Source organism: Channa argus, chromosome 1 (assembly GCF_033026475.1).
Source record: "Channa argus isolate prfri chromosome 1, Channa argus male v1.0, whole genome shotgun sequence".
NCBI lineage: Eukaryota > Metazoa > Chordata > Actinopteri > Anabantiformes > Channidae > Channa > Channa argus.
The window spans coordinates 502102-517086 of NC_090197.1; the positions used below are offsets into that span (position 1 = coordinate 502102).

Sequence of the window (14985 nt, forward strand, 5' to 3'; positions counted from 1 at the left end):
AATGATGGGCACCACATCAGGGCTACACAGCTGAAACGCTTTTGTTTTATAAATTAGCTTTAGAACTTCCTGTTCTGAATCTCTAAGGAGACTCAACTAGTCCAGGTCAAGTCTGTGGCTCAGCCCCACGTTGCCCTTAAACATTTATTGAAGCTATAGTGATATTTGGAAACTGTACAAACATTAGATTTAAACCTAAAACATCCCAACCGTGTCTAGAAATGTGGGTATGTTGAGTCAATTAACACGTGAAGTTTAATTTAATATTTTATTAAACCTTTATTCAGTTATTTAGTCATTTAAAAAGTAGCAAGCCAGTTTCAGACAGCTTCCTGTGCACCTGCCGGGTGGTTTTACAGCCATGTGACGTCAGCGGGTCACTGTCCTGCGGGATCCCGGACTCCGGGCTTTAAGAGCGGCTGCAGGTCTCTTGAGCTCCTTCATCACCTGCAGACGGACAGCTTTAATGGACCGCAAAGAAAGCCGGGATCTGGTGGGACTGGGAGCAGGCGGGGAATGCGTCCGGTCCTCCTGACCCAGATCTTGTTGGACCTGCGTCGCCGGTTTGTTTCGGTGAAACAAGGACTCCCGCCGGCGCGTGCACGGGCTCGCGACTAACACGGCGCGGAAACCATAGGGGGTTGTCACCTTCTGCACGTGCGGCAGCGACATAGCCGCACGCGTTGTCAGGTCCGTGTCTGCGTCCGCAGACTCTACCGCAGCAGCGCGGGGAGTCTTGATCCGTTGGGGTAACAAGCGGAGCCGGAACCGGGGTGAGGCCGCAGGACTGAACGTGGTCTTAGGGGGACTCGCTTCAAGACTGTCGTGATCATGATCAGACAGCAATCTGGTTCTTTCTGGAGAGCTCCGGCGGGACCTTGGAGACAGCAGCTTAAGCGTACTGCGGGACGGGATGAGGAAATCCGGGATCCGCTCCGGAGTCAGAACCAAATTCCGCAGAGATTTTCCGGATGTAGCAGCTGACATTGCTGAAGGTTCAAAACAAGGTTTTAGTGAGAACAGCAAGAATGCCAAGATCCGAGACCAGGTCTCAGATCAGTTACTAATTCCGTTTGTCTTGGTTTTTCTTCAATTTTCTAATAAACAGCACCTTTGGAACCAGACTGGCCTAACAACTAGGTCAAAACTAAAACTTCTGGACTAAAGACTGAAATCATATGAAGGACACTCTGAATCACTGAAGTTGACTTACCTGAGCCTCACCTGCCTTAAAGCTAGTTGGCCTCCCTCCTTGATATGAGCAGCAGCAGGTGGATCCAATCAGGCTGATCACTGATTGATCAGCTGATTGTCATTTTGACTAAACCATCAGGGGGATTGATCCAAGTAGGATGTAGTCTCGAAAACAGAGCACAATAATAATGGTGGAAGCTAAAAACTAATGTAACCTGTGGGTTTGGTAACTGTTTTTATCCTTTTACAAAACAGACATTATCTGTCTTTTATTCACCTGATCCAGTCAGTAGTTATTCATAAAGTCAGTACAAATTTTTGGCATAAAAATCTATGAACCCCTTTTCTCTCTTGACAAACTCAACATTTCTGACAAGATTTACTTGTAATCACTGTGACAGCCTTTACATGAAAATAAAAACTAAATAAACCCCCAAACTGATGACTCACAAGAAACTCGATTTGAATTTTTCATGTTTATAAGTTTACACATAAGTAAAAACAGCTGCAGTACCTCAGTGCCCCCATTACCCCCTGCATCCAGTAAGAGAAAGAGGACAACCTGAAACAAATGTCAGCTTTTATATGAAGAATTCATCAACATGACGATCAAAACAGATGAGGAGCTTTTACTCCAGCGAGATCAACAGGAAGGGGCTGCTAAAAACTGCAGGACTTTAAGGTCCTCCACAGTGAGTCCAACCCCCCCACCGAAAAAAACCTTGGGGAAAAAAAAAGTACCCGCAAACTGCACTCTTCTTCATCACGTCTGTGTTAAAATCCATTGTTTAGTTCCCAAAGTTCGTGGTTTCCTCCTCCCAGTGCATCATGGGAGTTCATCCACATTGGTGGATTTTGACCCAGCCATTCCTTGTCTTCATGGAATCAGTCTTGTAAAAAAGTCAGTTCAGACCCCCCCCTTACGGCGATCAGTGCATGTCATCAGTAGGGGTGGGGCCTGCTCCACTGGTCAAAGTGGCTGATTGGCTGGTCTCTGTGGCAGCTGGGTTGCAATTGTTCAGAACGTCGGTCCATCAGTCACTGTCAGACCCAACGGCTGACAAACCTTTCCTCTTCCTTTTCGGAGCTTTGGGCTTGGAGTCCTCCTCCTCCTGAAACACAGACATGTCTCAGTATTTGACCACATATGTAAAAATGAAGTTTAAAGACCTCAGGCCAACAAGTAATGTAGGTCTGATTCTTGCAGGCATCAACTGTGGGACTAGAACTGGCTCAGCATGGAAACAATAATAATAAGAAAAATACATTTTATTTATGGGTGCCTTTCTCAACACACAAGGTCACCTTACAGATCTAGGATAATGCAATGATATTGTGCTGATGGTACTGACCCCTGGCTAGAAAACCAGCTGTGGGGAGGAAGGAGCGTGCTGTTGCACTAACACTATTTGTGAGACTTTAGTTTCTTCTGGAATTAAGACTTTAATGTGGCGATAGTGTTTTATTTATGAAATCAATCTTTACAAGGGGGGTGCTGCCCTTGATTCCCAAAGTAAGACGTCAATTCTGAGAAAGCGCACTAGATTGTGGTTTTGCCTGAACCAGTAGAAGAGTCTAAGGATTCAGGATAAACCTTCAGATTATTATTTTTTGGGTCACAAATAGCTGATCTCTGGAACTCGACTTAACTAATCACAGAGCGTGGGCACAACTGCAATGTTCCTGGGTCGGTTCTGACCCAGGACCTTCCGCTTTGCTGTTTCCCATACTCTTCCCTAACAAAGTTCTCAGAATAAATATTTGTTTCTTTATTTTGTCTCTACTTTCCTGACTGAACCTGTGTGATCATTAATGTGATGTTTGTCCAGTTTTTTCAGGAGACGGTGGTCTGAGAATACTGGTAGAGTGTGACAGTTGGATATCACATGGACATTCTGCAGAAGGGTGTGGACAGGGACCAGGAGGTCTGGTTCAGACTGGGATCAAACCCGTGATGTGAAGCGTACATACCGAAGCGCTGCTGGAGCCGCTCTCCTCCTCGTTGTTTGTGGGGGGAGCTGCTGCTCCTTTCCTGGAACGGGGCGAAGAGGCCGGAGCTTTACGTCGAGACTTGGGAGGTTTCGTCTGAGAGTCCTCGTACTCCTCAGCCAGCGCAAACAGGTCACTGAACCTGGAGCAGGGAATTAAGTCAGCACCTGCGGTGATGTCACAGTGACAAGGACACTGTGTGAGAGTGTGTGTGTACCTCATCTTGTGGGCTTCATCACAGCTCGCCTGGACATGCTGGAGAGCCTGAAGGATCGGAGTCTGAGTGAAGACTGACAGAAAAAAAAACAACAGTTACCAATAATCAAGCAGTCACCAAAGGATGATCAATAATCAATTAATGTACTGACAGCTGTTCTTGGTGTTGCTCAGGCTCAGTCTCAGGTTGTCCATGTGCTCCAGGATCTGCTCGAGGGTCAGCTGAGCCAGTTTACTGCTGGAGCTGCGGAGACTGGACATACAGAGACAACTGGTCACTGTTTGGGTTTTAATCTTTATAGTCTCTGTCTTCAATGCTTGTCTCTCTTCTCTTATTTGTCCACACCTCTGTCCTTCTCTCTCTTTTTGTCCTCACCTTGGTCTTTATCTCACCCTAACTGTCTTCGCCTCTCCCTCTCACTCTCTCCCCCTCACCGTCCTCACCTCTGTCTCTCTCTGTCTCTCCCCCTCGCTGTCTTCACCTCTGTCTCTTTCTCTGGCTGTCTCTTGCCCTCACTATCCTCACCTCTGTCTTTTGCGGGGCTGGTTGTTGTTCTTGATCAGCTGGGCTTTGATGTGTTCTGCCAAGGTGTCATCATATTTGGATGCCCAGTGTCTCAAGATGCTGGTAGTGAAATGGTCTTCAGGGTGACATGGACGACTTAGGACCATCTTCACCATCTCCTCACTCGGCCTGAGAACATAGACACAGAGACAGATGTTAAAAGAAACCTCTAACGTAATGAAGAACTTATGTCTATGTGCTAGCTTGTCTTACTTCTCCCTGCGGAGCTGCAGCAGTAGACAAGACAGAGCCTCAGGATGTTCTGCAGAAAAAAAACAGAAAAAGTCAGAAAAACTACACTACTACTACATTATACTTCTTTTTGTGGTTTTTGTGTGTCTTGTCATTTATTTGTCTCTTAGCTGCTGGTTCACAAACTGTCCAAAAAAGAAATGCTACCACTAACAGTGCAACCTCCATCTTCGTCCAGACCCAGGTCGAGGCTGTTTTTGGGTTGTGTCTGCACTCACCTTTGTATTTGAGGTGTTGCAGAATGGGTATGATAGTTTCCAGAGGAATACTATGAGCCAGGAACAGCTGCCAGGTGCTGTACTGCTCAAAGGTCTCCCAGTCCAAAGACTGAACTGTTTATACAAAAAGAAGACACAGAAACAGAGAATCAGCTGCAGTCAAACACAATACCTGTACATGAACTGTGCGTTTGTTTTGTTTCTCACTGAGGATGTTGAGCACAGAGTCTTTCCTGAACATCACCAGGTTCCCCATCATCACATGACACATCAGCTCCTGTAGCTACAAACATACACTGCCAGTTATCATTGAGGATCAGAGACTGTACTTTACCTCACAGAAATGTCCTCTAAAGTCCGTAATAACAATGATTTGGTCAGGTAGTACAAGTTCAGACAATGACCAGCACTTTCTGCTGACCCCTCATGGTGCTTATATGCTGCTCACTGTTCCAAAAAGAAAGTACTGATCCCTGCTGCACACAGCCTCCCTACCTGCGTGGAGTCAATGACAGCTACGATCATGTTGAGCAGCTCACCACTCCTCAGCGTTTCATCTGGAAACTGAACAAAAAAGATTCAGGAGACTGTGAGTTAAAGACAGGACAGCAGCGAATTTCTGTACATCTGTACCTCAGAGTAGATGGAGGGAGTGAGGTAGCAGAGCAGCCGGACGTCATCCTCCTGGCATGCCTTCATGTCCATCATCAGACAGGTATGCAGGTCCCCAAGTGCCGTGGCCTGAGCAAATGACTCGTACAGCATCATCTTCCCATTTGCCGCTTTACTGTAAACACACACATACACGCTACTAGTTAAACTGGTTACAGCTCTGATGTCATGACTTACACCATTTCTGCAGGTGCAGCTGGGTCACCTGGCTTTGAGGTAGTACAGCAGGTGGTATCCGATCTTGGGCTGTTTCTGGTAAAGTTCTGCTAACATGTCGAGGAGCACAGAGAAGCCGCTGTTGTCTTCCTGCATGGTGACAAGGTTCCTGAAGATCAGACAGACAGGTTTACACACAGACTCCTCCAGGGACCTGCAGACGACAGACAGAAAGAGACATAGTCAGAGAGCCCCTACATTACTGTTTATGTTTCCCTGCAGAGACAGACTTACTCCTCAGTGATCTCCTCGGGCAGGACATCTCCTCTGAAATGATCTTTAAACAATTCAGACAGACAGGAAGCCAGAGCTGACATCTGCTCTGAGTCAAAGTCCTCCTGGAAAGAAAAGAACCCAGTGGAGCCATAGTGGGACACAATATGAGCACAGCAGAACCTGCTAGTGATGTCTTAATGACAACTCACCTCCAGAATGAGGTCAACGATCTCCTGCATCACCTCACATTGAGTTTCTGTGTCACTGACGACAGGAAACATCAACAGAATCAGGCAATAATCAGATTATTAACCAATAAACAATCACTAAACCCAGAGTCCTGTACGAGGGCCACAGGCTCTCACCTTGTTTTCTGTAGCTGCAGGACCTTCTCCTTCATGGTCTCATCTAATTGGTCGAGCCAGGGCGTGATGTCAGCAGGCTCTTCAATTACAGCCTCTTTGATTGGGTGGAACCTGAACTCCCTCTTCTTTCCTGCAGTAATAGGTCAGCATGGTTTGAGGTCATCAAGGAGTTTTTAATGAATCAAAGGATGAACTAGATACAATATGTTCACCTGCAGAAGGTAGACCACACTAACATCTAGAACCGGTTTTACTAACCTGGTTTATTCCACTTTAAACTGGATCTTGTTAAACTGGTTCTATGTATTTGCATTTATCAGATTTTCCAAAGCGATTTACAGTGTGTTTTGTTTCCTGTTTAAACTGGTTTACTCATTGTGGATTATTGTTGTATAAACTGATCCAGATGGAAGTTTTTTACATTGGATTAATCAGATCCTTTTTAAACTGGCTGAATGTGATCCAGATTTCAGTGGCATATTTCATTGAATTATTAGTTAAATTAAGTCTCATTTTGGTCTTAAAAGTGGTTTGGTTTAATGTTTTTATTTTATATGATCTGTTTATACAGGTTAATCTTTAATTAAAGAGTTTTATTCTAAATTTTCTGGTTTAAATGAAATTGAACAAGTTTAATCCAATTTATCATCATTTCATCACCTTTGTTGTTGACCTCCTCCTCATCATCACTAAAGGCTGCCTCTGTGTTATCATAGCAACCCTCCTCCTTGTCCAACACATGGTTGTCCATCTCCAAGGAAACAGCTTCCTCCATCTTAACTGCAGGAAACACAAAGGGGGTTAATATGTTTATGTTTTGCTGTTAAATGTTTTCACCTCTGTTTGCAGGGGGAGGAGATTCACAGTGAGTGTTACCTTCAGTGGGGGGAGAGGGCGAGCTGCAGAACTCAGGGAATCTCTCTCTGAGCATCGATCGAAGCTCTCGGTCTAACTTTGGATTATCGAACAGTGGAGCGAGGTGACTAAGACACAGATAGCAATAATCAGCACATATTCAAAGCTATACATATTACTATACTATACATGCTCTATACATCACAACAGTTTTTTGTTTGTTTCCCTTCAGCTACTGTATAATCACACTCTGAAACCAGCTGTTTTTTTCTGCAATAGGGCAGATCGTGGTGTGGAGGTTGCATGTATCTTACTTCTGGACACCGTTACCAAACAGCTGGACTCTGTACATCCACATACCAGAATTTTTTTTATGGACTTTTACCCCGCTTTTAACACTGTACAGGTAGACACTGTATTGCACTCTCTTCAATCTTCATGTACACCCCACATTGATTTTATCGATAGAGGGGTTCTTAAAGGACAGGCCCTAACATGTGCGTTTTAATCGTTTTACATCCAGTACATTGGTTTAAAACACAGGACTGCCTCTGGGCTGTATTTTGTCTCCTATGCTCTTCTCTGTCTACCCAAACAGCGTCTGTTGCAACAGGAGAGGAATGAAACTTCTAAAGCATGCAGACGACATAGCCCTGGTGGCTTACGTGAATGACACCCATACTCTGTCTCAATACCAGCAGGAAGTTAACAGGATGGCTCAGATATTTGCTGATAACTCATTGGAGCTGAATATTAATAAAACTAAAGAAATGGGTTTTGGGGTTAGAGGAAAAACTTCACTGCTGCTAACACAACCACTGAATATTCAGGGCCAGTTAATGGAGCAAGTACAATCTTTTAAGTACCTAGGAATAGAAATTGACACGTGCTTGTCCTTCGCACAACATACTGACTTAGTGTACAAAAAACACAACAGCCTTCTTATAAGCCTCACTAATTGAATCCATTCTCACTTTCAATATTACAACTTGGAATAATGTTCTTACCATTAAACAAACTTTCACGCATAATTAATCAGCAAGATAACTGGATCACTACAGACTCCTCTATCTGAAACTTATAGCCGATTGGTGGAGAAGAAAGCAACCCAGATTGTTAAGGACCCCTCGCATCCCCTACATAGTTCCTTCACACTGCTGCCATATGGAAGGCGTTATAAAGTCCCATTGGCCCATAAAAACATCTACAAGAAATCATTTAACCCCCAGTGCAATAACTATTCTAAATAGTAAAAAATAGACATTTTTATTATGTTGCTCTTGTTCTTGTTTTTAACTGTCAACTGTACCGGTAATTGTATGTAGTACATGTGATTTGTGGAGTCTGTCAAAGATGGATTTCTGTCACTGATTGGGACAGACAATAAAGTTACTCTTAATGTTAAAACACATTAACAGTAGAAGCTGTTCATGCTCCAGTAACCACTGAGTGAAGAAGTATGCATCTCTTACGCCAGCACTCTCTTCTCCATGATGAAGTTTAGTGAGTTGAAGACGCCCTGACGGACCTGAGACTCCAGTGGAGGATAGAAGTGAGGGATGATCTGAGAGGGAAAGAAACAAGGAGGTGAAGAACAACATTGGCCTTTAAATCTATTGTAATTCAAAAACAAACAACTTTATTAATTCCGTGAGTAGAAACAGGTTAACTATTAGTTTACAAGTTTGTAGGTTTTAGGTATAACTAAAGCACAGTGATAAAGTATGGATTTATTTCATTGTATGTTTGTTTGTCAGACTGTGTGATACCCTGCACATGAAGTCAAGCAGTGTGGCAGTGATGGCAGGATGAGGTTTCATGGAGTGATGCATCACAAGGATTGCAGGTTCTAAAACAGGAGCAGAAAAAAACAACACAGGCCATCACATCACACACACAAACTTTGTTAGTCTTGACACTGTAGAATCTACTTAAGTCAATTCTTTCCCAGAAAAATTAAAAGGTCATTAAATGCTGTCCATATGTAAAGTAATGCTGAAAAACCAGCATTACTTTACATATGGACAGCATCACTAGTTCTATTCTGCCTCATTTTGTGGTTCAGTTCCCTCTTGTTGTGATCCTTCAAACTAAACTTTTCATACAGCAGTGACATCTGTAACCCGAAGTTACAAAAACTTCCCAGCATGATCCACTTTATTTTAGTCTTATGTTTGAGGCCGCTCAGTAAAAGTTATCTATGTTAACATGTGGGTCATATTTGAATTCATTCAAACGGTTTCCATCTAGCTTTATGTGTACTTGAGTAAACACACTGTATGTGATACCTATGTTCATGATGCTGTCTTTCTCTGGACTGAAGAACAACCAATCATAGAAGAGCGCCAGCTTGGCGTTGGAGGCCGCTACGTTCGACTGCAAACAAAGATTAAATCAATTAAATAAAATCAACTAATAACTCCCCCAATACACACACGCCCCCCTTACCGTGCAGGTGGTGAGCAGCCAGCCAATGATAGCCCAGCGCGGCAGGATGTCGGAGCTTAGAACTTCATTGGACGGATGAACTACTCCACATATGTAGCGAATGAGGTCGCAGCGCAGAGACTGGCTCTCAGCTGTGGACAGGTACTGTCTCTGGAACCAATCCTGGTATCGCTTTTGCTGTCCAAAACGCACCTGCACACACAGAAAAACTTAGCTAAGTCAGAGTGCAGTGTAGAGTGTATACTTTCATGGGGGTGTGATGAACCACTTTGGACTATAGGGTTTCTGTGGACTTAAGCAAGACCATCACAGTCCGATGTGGACCAGAACTTTACCCTGGAAGTCATGAACAGCAGCTTAGTCTCCATGTCTGGTGTAAGTCGACAGGCCAAGAACTTTCTGGAGGTCCGAGCTGTGAGCAGCTGGAGGACGCCTGCAACACGGGCCCAGTTTCAGTCAGGGAAAACAGTAGAAAACAGTACATGTGAATTGAGGATTGTGTGTAAGTTACCAGTGAACTGAGGACTCAGGACTTGCGGGTTGTGCAGCAGGTCTCTCCACAGCAGCTCCATCTCTGGGATGCGAGCAACATTCTGCAGCAGACGAACCAGATCTCTGCCGATGATCACACACTCCATGAACTGCAGACAAGGAGACAAAATTATCGCTGTAGCTCCAGAAACATTTAAAAAAAAAAAAGTTACTCCCCCTCCCTCCCTCACCTTCTCTCTCAGCATGCTGATGCAGAAGTCGACCTCTTTCTGACGGAGTGGGAGCAGGTTTGGGGCTCCATGGTCAACGATCAGGCGGAGGTAGGTGTAGACTGACATTGCTATCAGCATCCCGCTCTTCAACACCCACTCCCTACAGAGAGGAAGATGAATCACAGTAAAATCTCTGCAGCTGCTTCACAGTAGTTTCTTATCCTGCTGGAAAGTGTTTATAGCTGCTGACAGTATAGAAACACATAACCCATTCTCCACCTGCAGCAATGTGATTTATTAAAAAGGAGTAAAGTGAAACATACTTTTGCTCGAGCAGGATGTCCAGGACGCTCTCAGCCAGCCACAGGTTCTTAGTGGAGATGTCTCCTCCTGAACACAAACAACAACAGTGTTAGTTCTGGATGGCAGTTAAGTTCTCCAGGTAAATAAATAATCAAACTAGTCTAACGTCTGACCTGCTATCTGTTTCAGCAGCGTCATGACAACACCATCAGCTCCCATCACTCCACTCTTAACCAGCTCTCTGACCAGCCACACCAGCTGCAAACACACCCACAGATTCATTAATGTCACCGTGTAGGTGACTCATGCAGGTGAGAATCCCATCTAAAGTAAGTACATGTTTTTTTTGTTCTTCCCTGCCTCTGATCTGTCAGGCACCATATTCCGTTAACACAACAAAGACTCAGGGGAAGGTTTGAGGCCACATAAAGACAACATTCACCTGTGCGTGTACCTGTGTAGATCTTACCTGGGTTCTGGGAACATCCTGCAGTTTGAGAAACTTCTCCATCAGGATCTGGTTGATCTTCACCAGGACCACGTTCATCCCGTCTCTGTTGACCAGTGTCAGGTCTCTGTAACACTGTCCAAACACAAACAGGGATGTCAGTGTGATGTAAGTGTCATGTCAGGATGATGTCAGACATTAATCATCATGTGACAGTGTCCTACCCTCTGGGCCTGGGCTGGTTCTGTGAGGACCAGAGTGAACAGACCCAGACACACCTCCTCATGCTGCTGCTGACCTTTACACACCTAAAGGATAGGTAAACAGAAAGTTACCCTTCTAAATAAAAATCTATTTTACCATGACAGTTCACTTTTATGGGTAGTGATATTCGGGGGGTGTATTACTTTAGAAGTAATGACAGTAACTGCAGCAGTGCGTTACTGATAATATTAAGCTACAACAAGCAAAGCTAATAAGTGACTAATAACTGTTCTGTATAAACAGCACCTCTCTGCCCTGCTGCTGCATGACGATGAATGAATTTAATGAAGTTAAAGTATAGTCAGAGTGAGTCTGAAAGTTGTGTCAAGTGTAAGACAACACTGGTTACTGAAGGAAAAGAGATAAGCTCTAGCTTATTGTAGTATCTAACACAGTAGTTGTAGTATTTGTTGTTGTATTTAGGAAGTAGTTGTACAAAGGTTGTTCAGTCTGCTGTAGCATCTGATCTAATTGTTGTTGTTCCTGCTGTTCGGTTTGTAAAAGTAGTTGAGGTATTCTGCAGTGTTTTTATTTATAAAGAATTTGTGTGATGTTGGTGTGATTTTAACAGCATTGTTGGTCATAGTAGCTCTGGAAGTACTTGTTTTTAGGGTAGCTCACTTTGTTACAGTAGTTGATTGTATTTACTATAGTATCTGTAGTACCTTCAATTATAGAATTGTTATCACAATGTTGTAATGTCAACAATGAATTTGACCAATCCAAACCAATTGCAATTTAACACAGAAAAAAATTTGCAGGCATTTTAGGCCACAACAATGAAGGAAAAGGTAAAAAGGGACTGGTTGTAGTAGTGTATGTTTTCCTTGATAGTAGTAGTAGCTTACATGTGGTCACTAACAGTATTATTTGCAGTATTAGCAGTAGTTAAGAGTGTATTCCTTACATTAGCAGTGAGTGCATCATTGGCTTCTCGCTCTGATAGCGCATTGGTCAATGACTGGACAATCCCAACACAGCGCTCCAATCTCTGAACACACAACAACAGAAACACAGACAGGTGCATTGATGAATCCAGAACATTTTCAGCGACACTTTGAAACCTGTTCAACTTTGAGAACACGTGAGATTATAATCTGAGCTCTGATTCAGACCCTGCTTCATCTCTGCAGAAATACACGTGACACATGCAGGATAAACAGGTCATCCAGAGCACATAGTCCATAGTCCACATAGTTTTCAAAAACTTTACAGTTAAAGAAAAAAGGGATTTTTGACTGAGTCCACCCTAAGCTCTTCCTCACATCATGTTAGCCTTGGGTAGTCCTGGTTCAGTTCTGACATTTATTTTCATGTATCATAACGTTTCAGTCACTGTGAATCTGTAAGACTACTCAGACACAAACACCCGATCAGGTAAACACCTCACCTGTCATCGTCTTATTACTTTTGACAAGGGAAACAAGCAAGGCGCATGCGCACCTGTCACTTTTCATGCATATGTTTACGTAGGATTAGCATGCTAAGATAACAGTGTGAGAGTTTACATCGCCTCGGTGACGTCCGTCACAGCTCTCACGCCTGTCTCTCCATTCCTGTTTCTCCCCTCCTGTCTCACCTTGATGGTTTAATCCGCTACATTACGAGTCCACACGCTTCTGTTCGCTATGCTAAGCTAATGATGCTAGCCCCCTGTTAGCATGCTAACTAGCACAGCCTCGGTGCAGCCTGATAAAACGGTTCTTTGTACCCGTTTCTTGTTCCAAAAACTGCGGCTCTCCGCCGGTAAAAATGGCCTAACAGTTTTTAACCCGGGCTATATGAACTCCCGGGGCCGTTCACACGGGCAACCATACCTCCTCCAGCTCGTCTTTAGCGTCCAGCGGGGTGGACACCAGTAGCCGACCCTGCGGCTTCGCCTTCGCCGGTCCAGGCTCCATCTGCTCCCGCTGCGCCTCGCCGGGCCCCGCTGAGCTGAGAAAAACTGGGAGTCCTGGTTCAGACGGGTTATAAATGTTCCTTGTCTGTATGCCGGAGAGTGTGTCGGTGCTGTCAGCCTCGGTGTCTCTGTGTGAGACGGTCTTCTCAGGTAAAGTGTGTTTTTAAAACTTGTTTCAAGGCAGCAGTGACTTTCGGTCCCGCTCTGAAACTCCGTCCGACCGCAGGAACATAACGGACATCCGCACCGAGAGATCCGAGGCAGCCATGGGGCCTCCAGACCAATCAGTTTACTGAGATCTCTGAGTGATGTGTATGTGGACCAATGACATGTGAGAGAATGTGGAGACAATCCCAGAGCCGTAGAGCTGGAAGAGTTACGACAACGAGGCGGCGAGAGGGTCAAAAATGATCGGGGTCACATGACTCACGGAGCTTTTAGCTGTCCAACAAAGCGGTTCTAATCCAGTCCTGTGAATAAAAGCAGGATTTAGCAGCAATTGACTATTTTCGGTAACTTGTACAGTTTTGCAAACTAAATCGTTATATTTTAAATCAATGACGGCTTTTAAATGAGTTATAAGTATTTGCTTTATTTATTTATTCATTTTTAAACAGTGGTAGTTTATCTCTATAATATGTCATTATATGGTTTCTTTAAATACTCATATTTAGTTATTTTTATTGCTTCTGGTAAAAAAGCATTAGGTTCCAGTGTGTTTTCATGTCAGCTAGTTAACAGCTGATTTCCACTTCCTACCTGTTGTTAACCCTAACACTTAGAAGAGAGGGTTGTTAGCTCCCAGTATTTGGCGAGACAGTCAAGAAAAAGTAACGGCAATGTCCTGCTTTTCTGTATCAATTGGTCCTGAAATGTGAGCTGATCTTTACTAAAGTCACAATTATCAACAAACAATTTTTCTAAGCTGATAAAACACAAACAATCGTGATATTTCATGTCTATATATGGGATGGTGAATAAAGGAAATGAAAACAGTATTTTAACCTTTGGCAGCAGTAACCTCAAACTTTCTGTATCTGTGGATTAGACCTGCTCAACTTTCCATCATTCTTTATAAAACTGCTTCATTTAATCGAGATTCTTAGGACATCTGGTGTGAATGGCTGTCTTCAGGTACTTGTTTACAGTAGAACTTATGTGGAATACTACAGCAGTAGTAGGATTCTAAAGTAGTAGCCTGTAACCATAAATGTACATAATCATTTATTAGTTTTATTATTATTATTAATTACTTGCTAACCAGGGGTTCACCTGGTTCCACTTTGGTCAGAGGAGTCTACTCACCTGTGCATAGACTAAAACTCATAAAGGGCGATGTGATTCAGTGCAGGGATTTGCAGAAGCAAGTTAAGATGCAAATCCAACTTGCTATAATTAATAATAAAGACTAAGTACATCCCTGCTATGTACTGGAAATTCACACCCTGTATGGGGGGTAACATTTATAAGGGGCCCATACTATAAGATGCAACAAAAGTTATTTTTCTGGTGAGTTGACATGGAAGTAGCCAATAATGAAAATATAAATATAAATGTAATAACAATCATTTATGAGCCAGTAGATGGAGACACATATTGACATTGATTGTTTTTGTTTTAGTGAAATAAATGAGAGGAAAACCTCTGTCCCAGACAATACCACTATATAACCAGTATAAATGTTTGGGGACAATAATTGATAATAAACCTAGGCCTTGTAATCTAAACTTAAGAGCTTTAAGGCTCATAATACTTTTATGAAAGCATTTTATTTATTTTTCATTTGAAAAACAAAAAAGGCTGGAGAACATTGTGAGGCTGTGAAAGTAAAATTGCTGGCAAGGTTTTTCTATATGAATGGGGAGCTTTCAGCAGCACAGAAAATCATGGCTGACATGACTTTATTTGCCAAAATGTAGGGAAAATTGATTTAAGGACTAATTTCTCAGCTTCCACTTACCTCAACCTGAACCTTCACCCTTCAGTCTCTGTGATATGTTTTTATTGATTGTTGTGGTATGTGAGTGGTTTGTGTGACCATTTATTGTTGGCTGCAACACAAATCACGAGTTTACCTGGACTTTAACCTTGAATCTGAAATTACCTGCAGCTGTCAGAGAAATGTAGTGCAGTAGTGCTCCGATCTTCAGTTAAAAAATT

General features: G+C 43.2%; 2 protein-coding genes across 2 annotated transcripts; both read right to left on the minus strand.

Moving 5' to 3' along the window:
- Positions 1-249: 249 nt before the first annotated feature.
- LOC137124926 (C2 calcium-dependent domain-containing protein 4C-like) lies at positions 250-1341 on the minus strand. Its single transcript, XM_067499846.1, has 2 exons — positions 1214-1341; positions 250-989 (listed from the first exon to the last, which is right to left on the minus strand). The coding sequence occupies exon 2, from the start codon at positions 985-987 to the stop codon at positions 370-372; it is 618 nt and encodes a 205-aa protein (XP_067355947.1). The 5' UTR covers positions 988-989; positions 1214-1341; the 3' UTR covers positions 250-369.
- Positions 1342-1757: 416 nt separating this feature from the next.
- On the minus strand, positions 1758-13084 carry ints3 (integrator complex subunit 3). Its single transcript, XM_067498038.1, has 29 exons — positions 12743-13084; positions 11833-11916; positions 10886-10969; positions 10683-10796; positions 10387-10471; positions 10234-10300; positions 9929-10070; positions 9718-9847; positions 9542-9639; positions 9207-9398; positions 9047-9134; positions 8528-8607; positions 8231-8322; positions 6780-6886; positions 6564-6683; positions 5904-6033; positions 5748-5802; positions 5557-5660; positions 5312-5476; positions 5068-5221; positions 4930-4998; positions 4642-4717; positions 4435-4548; positions 4178-4226; positions 3926-4093; positions 3552-3652; positions 3401-3473; positions 3166-3325; positions 1758-2306 (listed from the first exon to the last, which is right to left on the minus strand). Exons 1-29 carry the CDS (start codon positions 12824-12826, stop codon positions 2229-2231), a joined length of 3063 nt encoding a protein of 1020 aa, XP_067354139.1. The 5' UTR covers positions 12827-13084; the 3' UTR covers positions 1758-2228.
- Positions 13085-14985: the final 1901 nt, after the last annotated feature.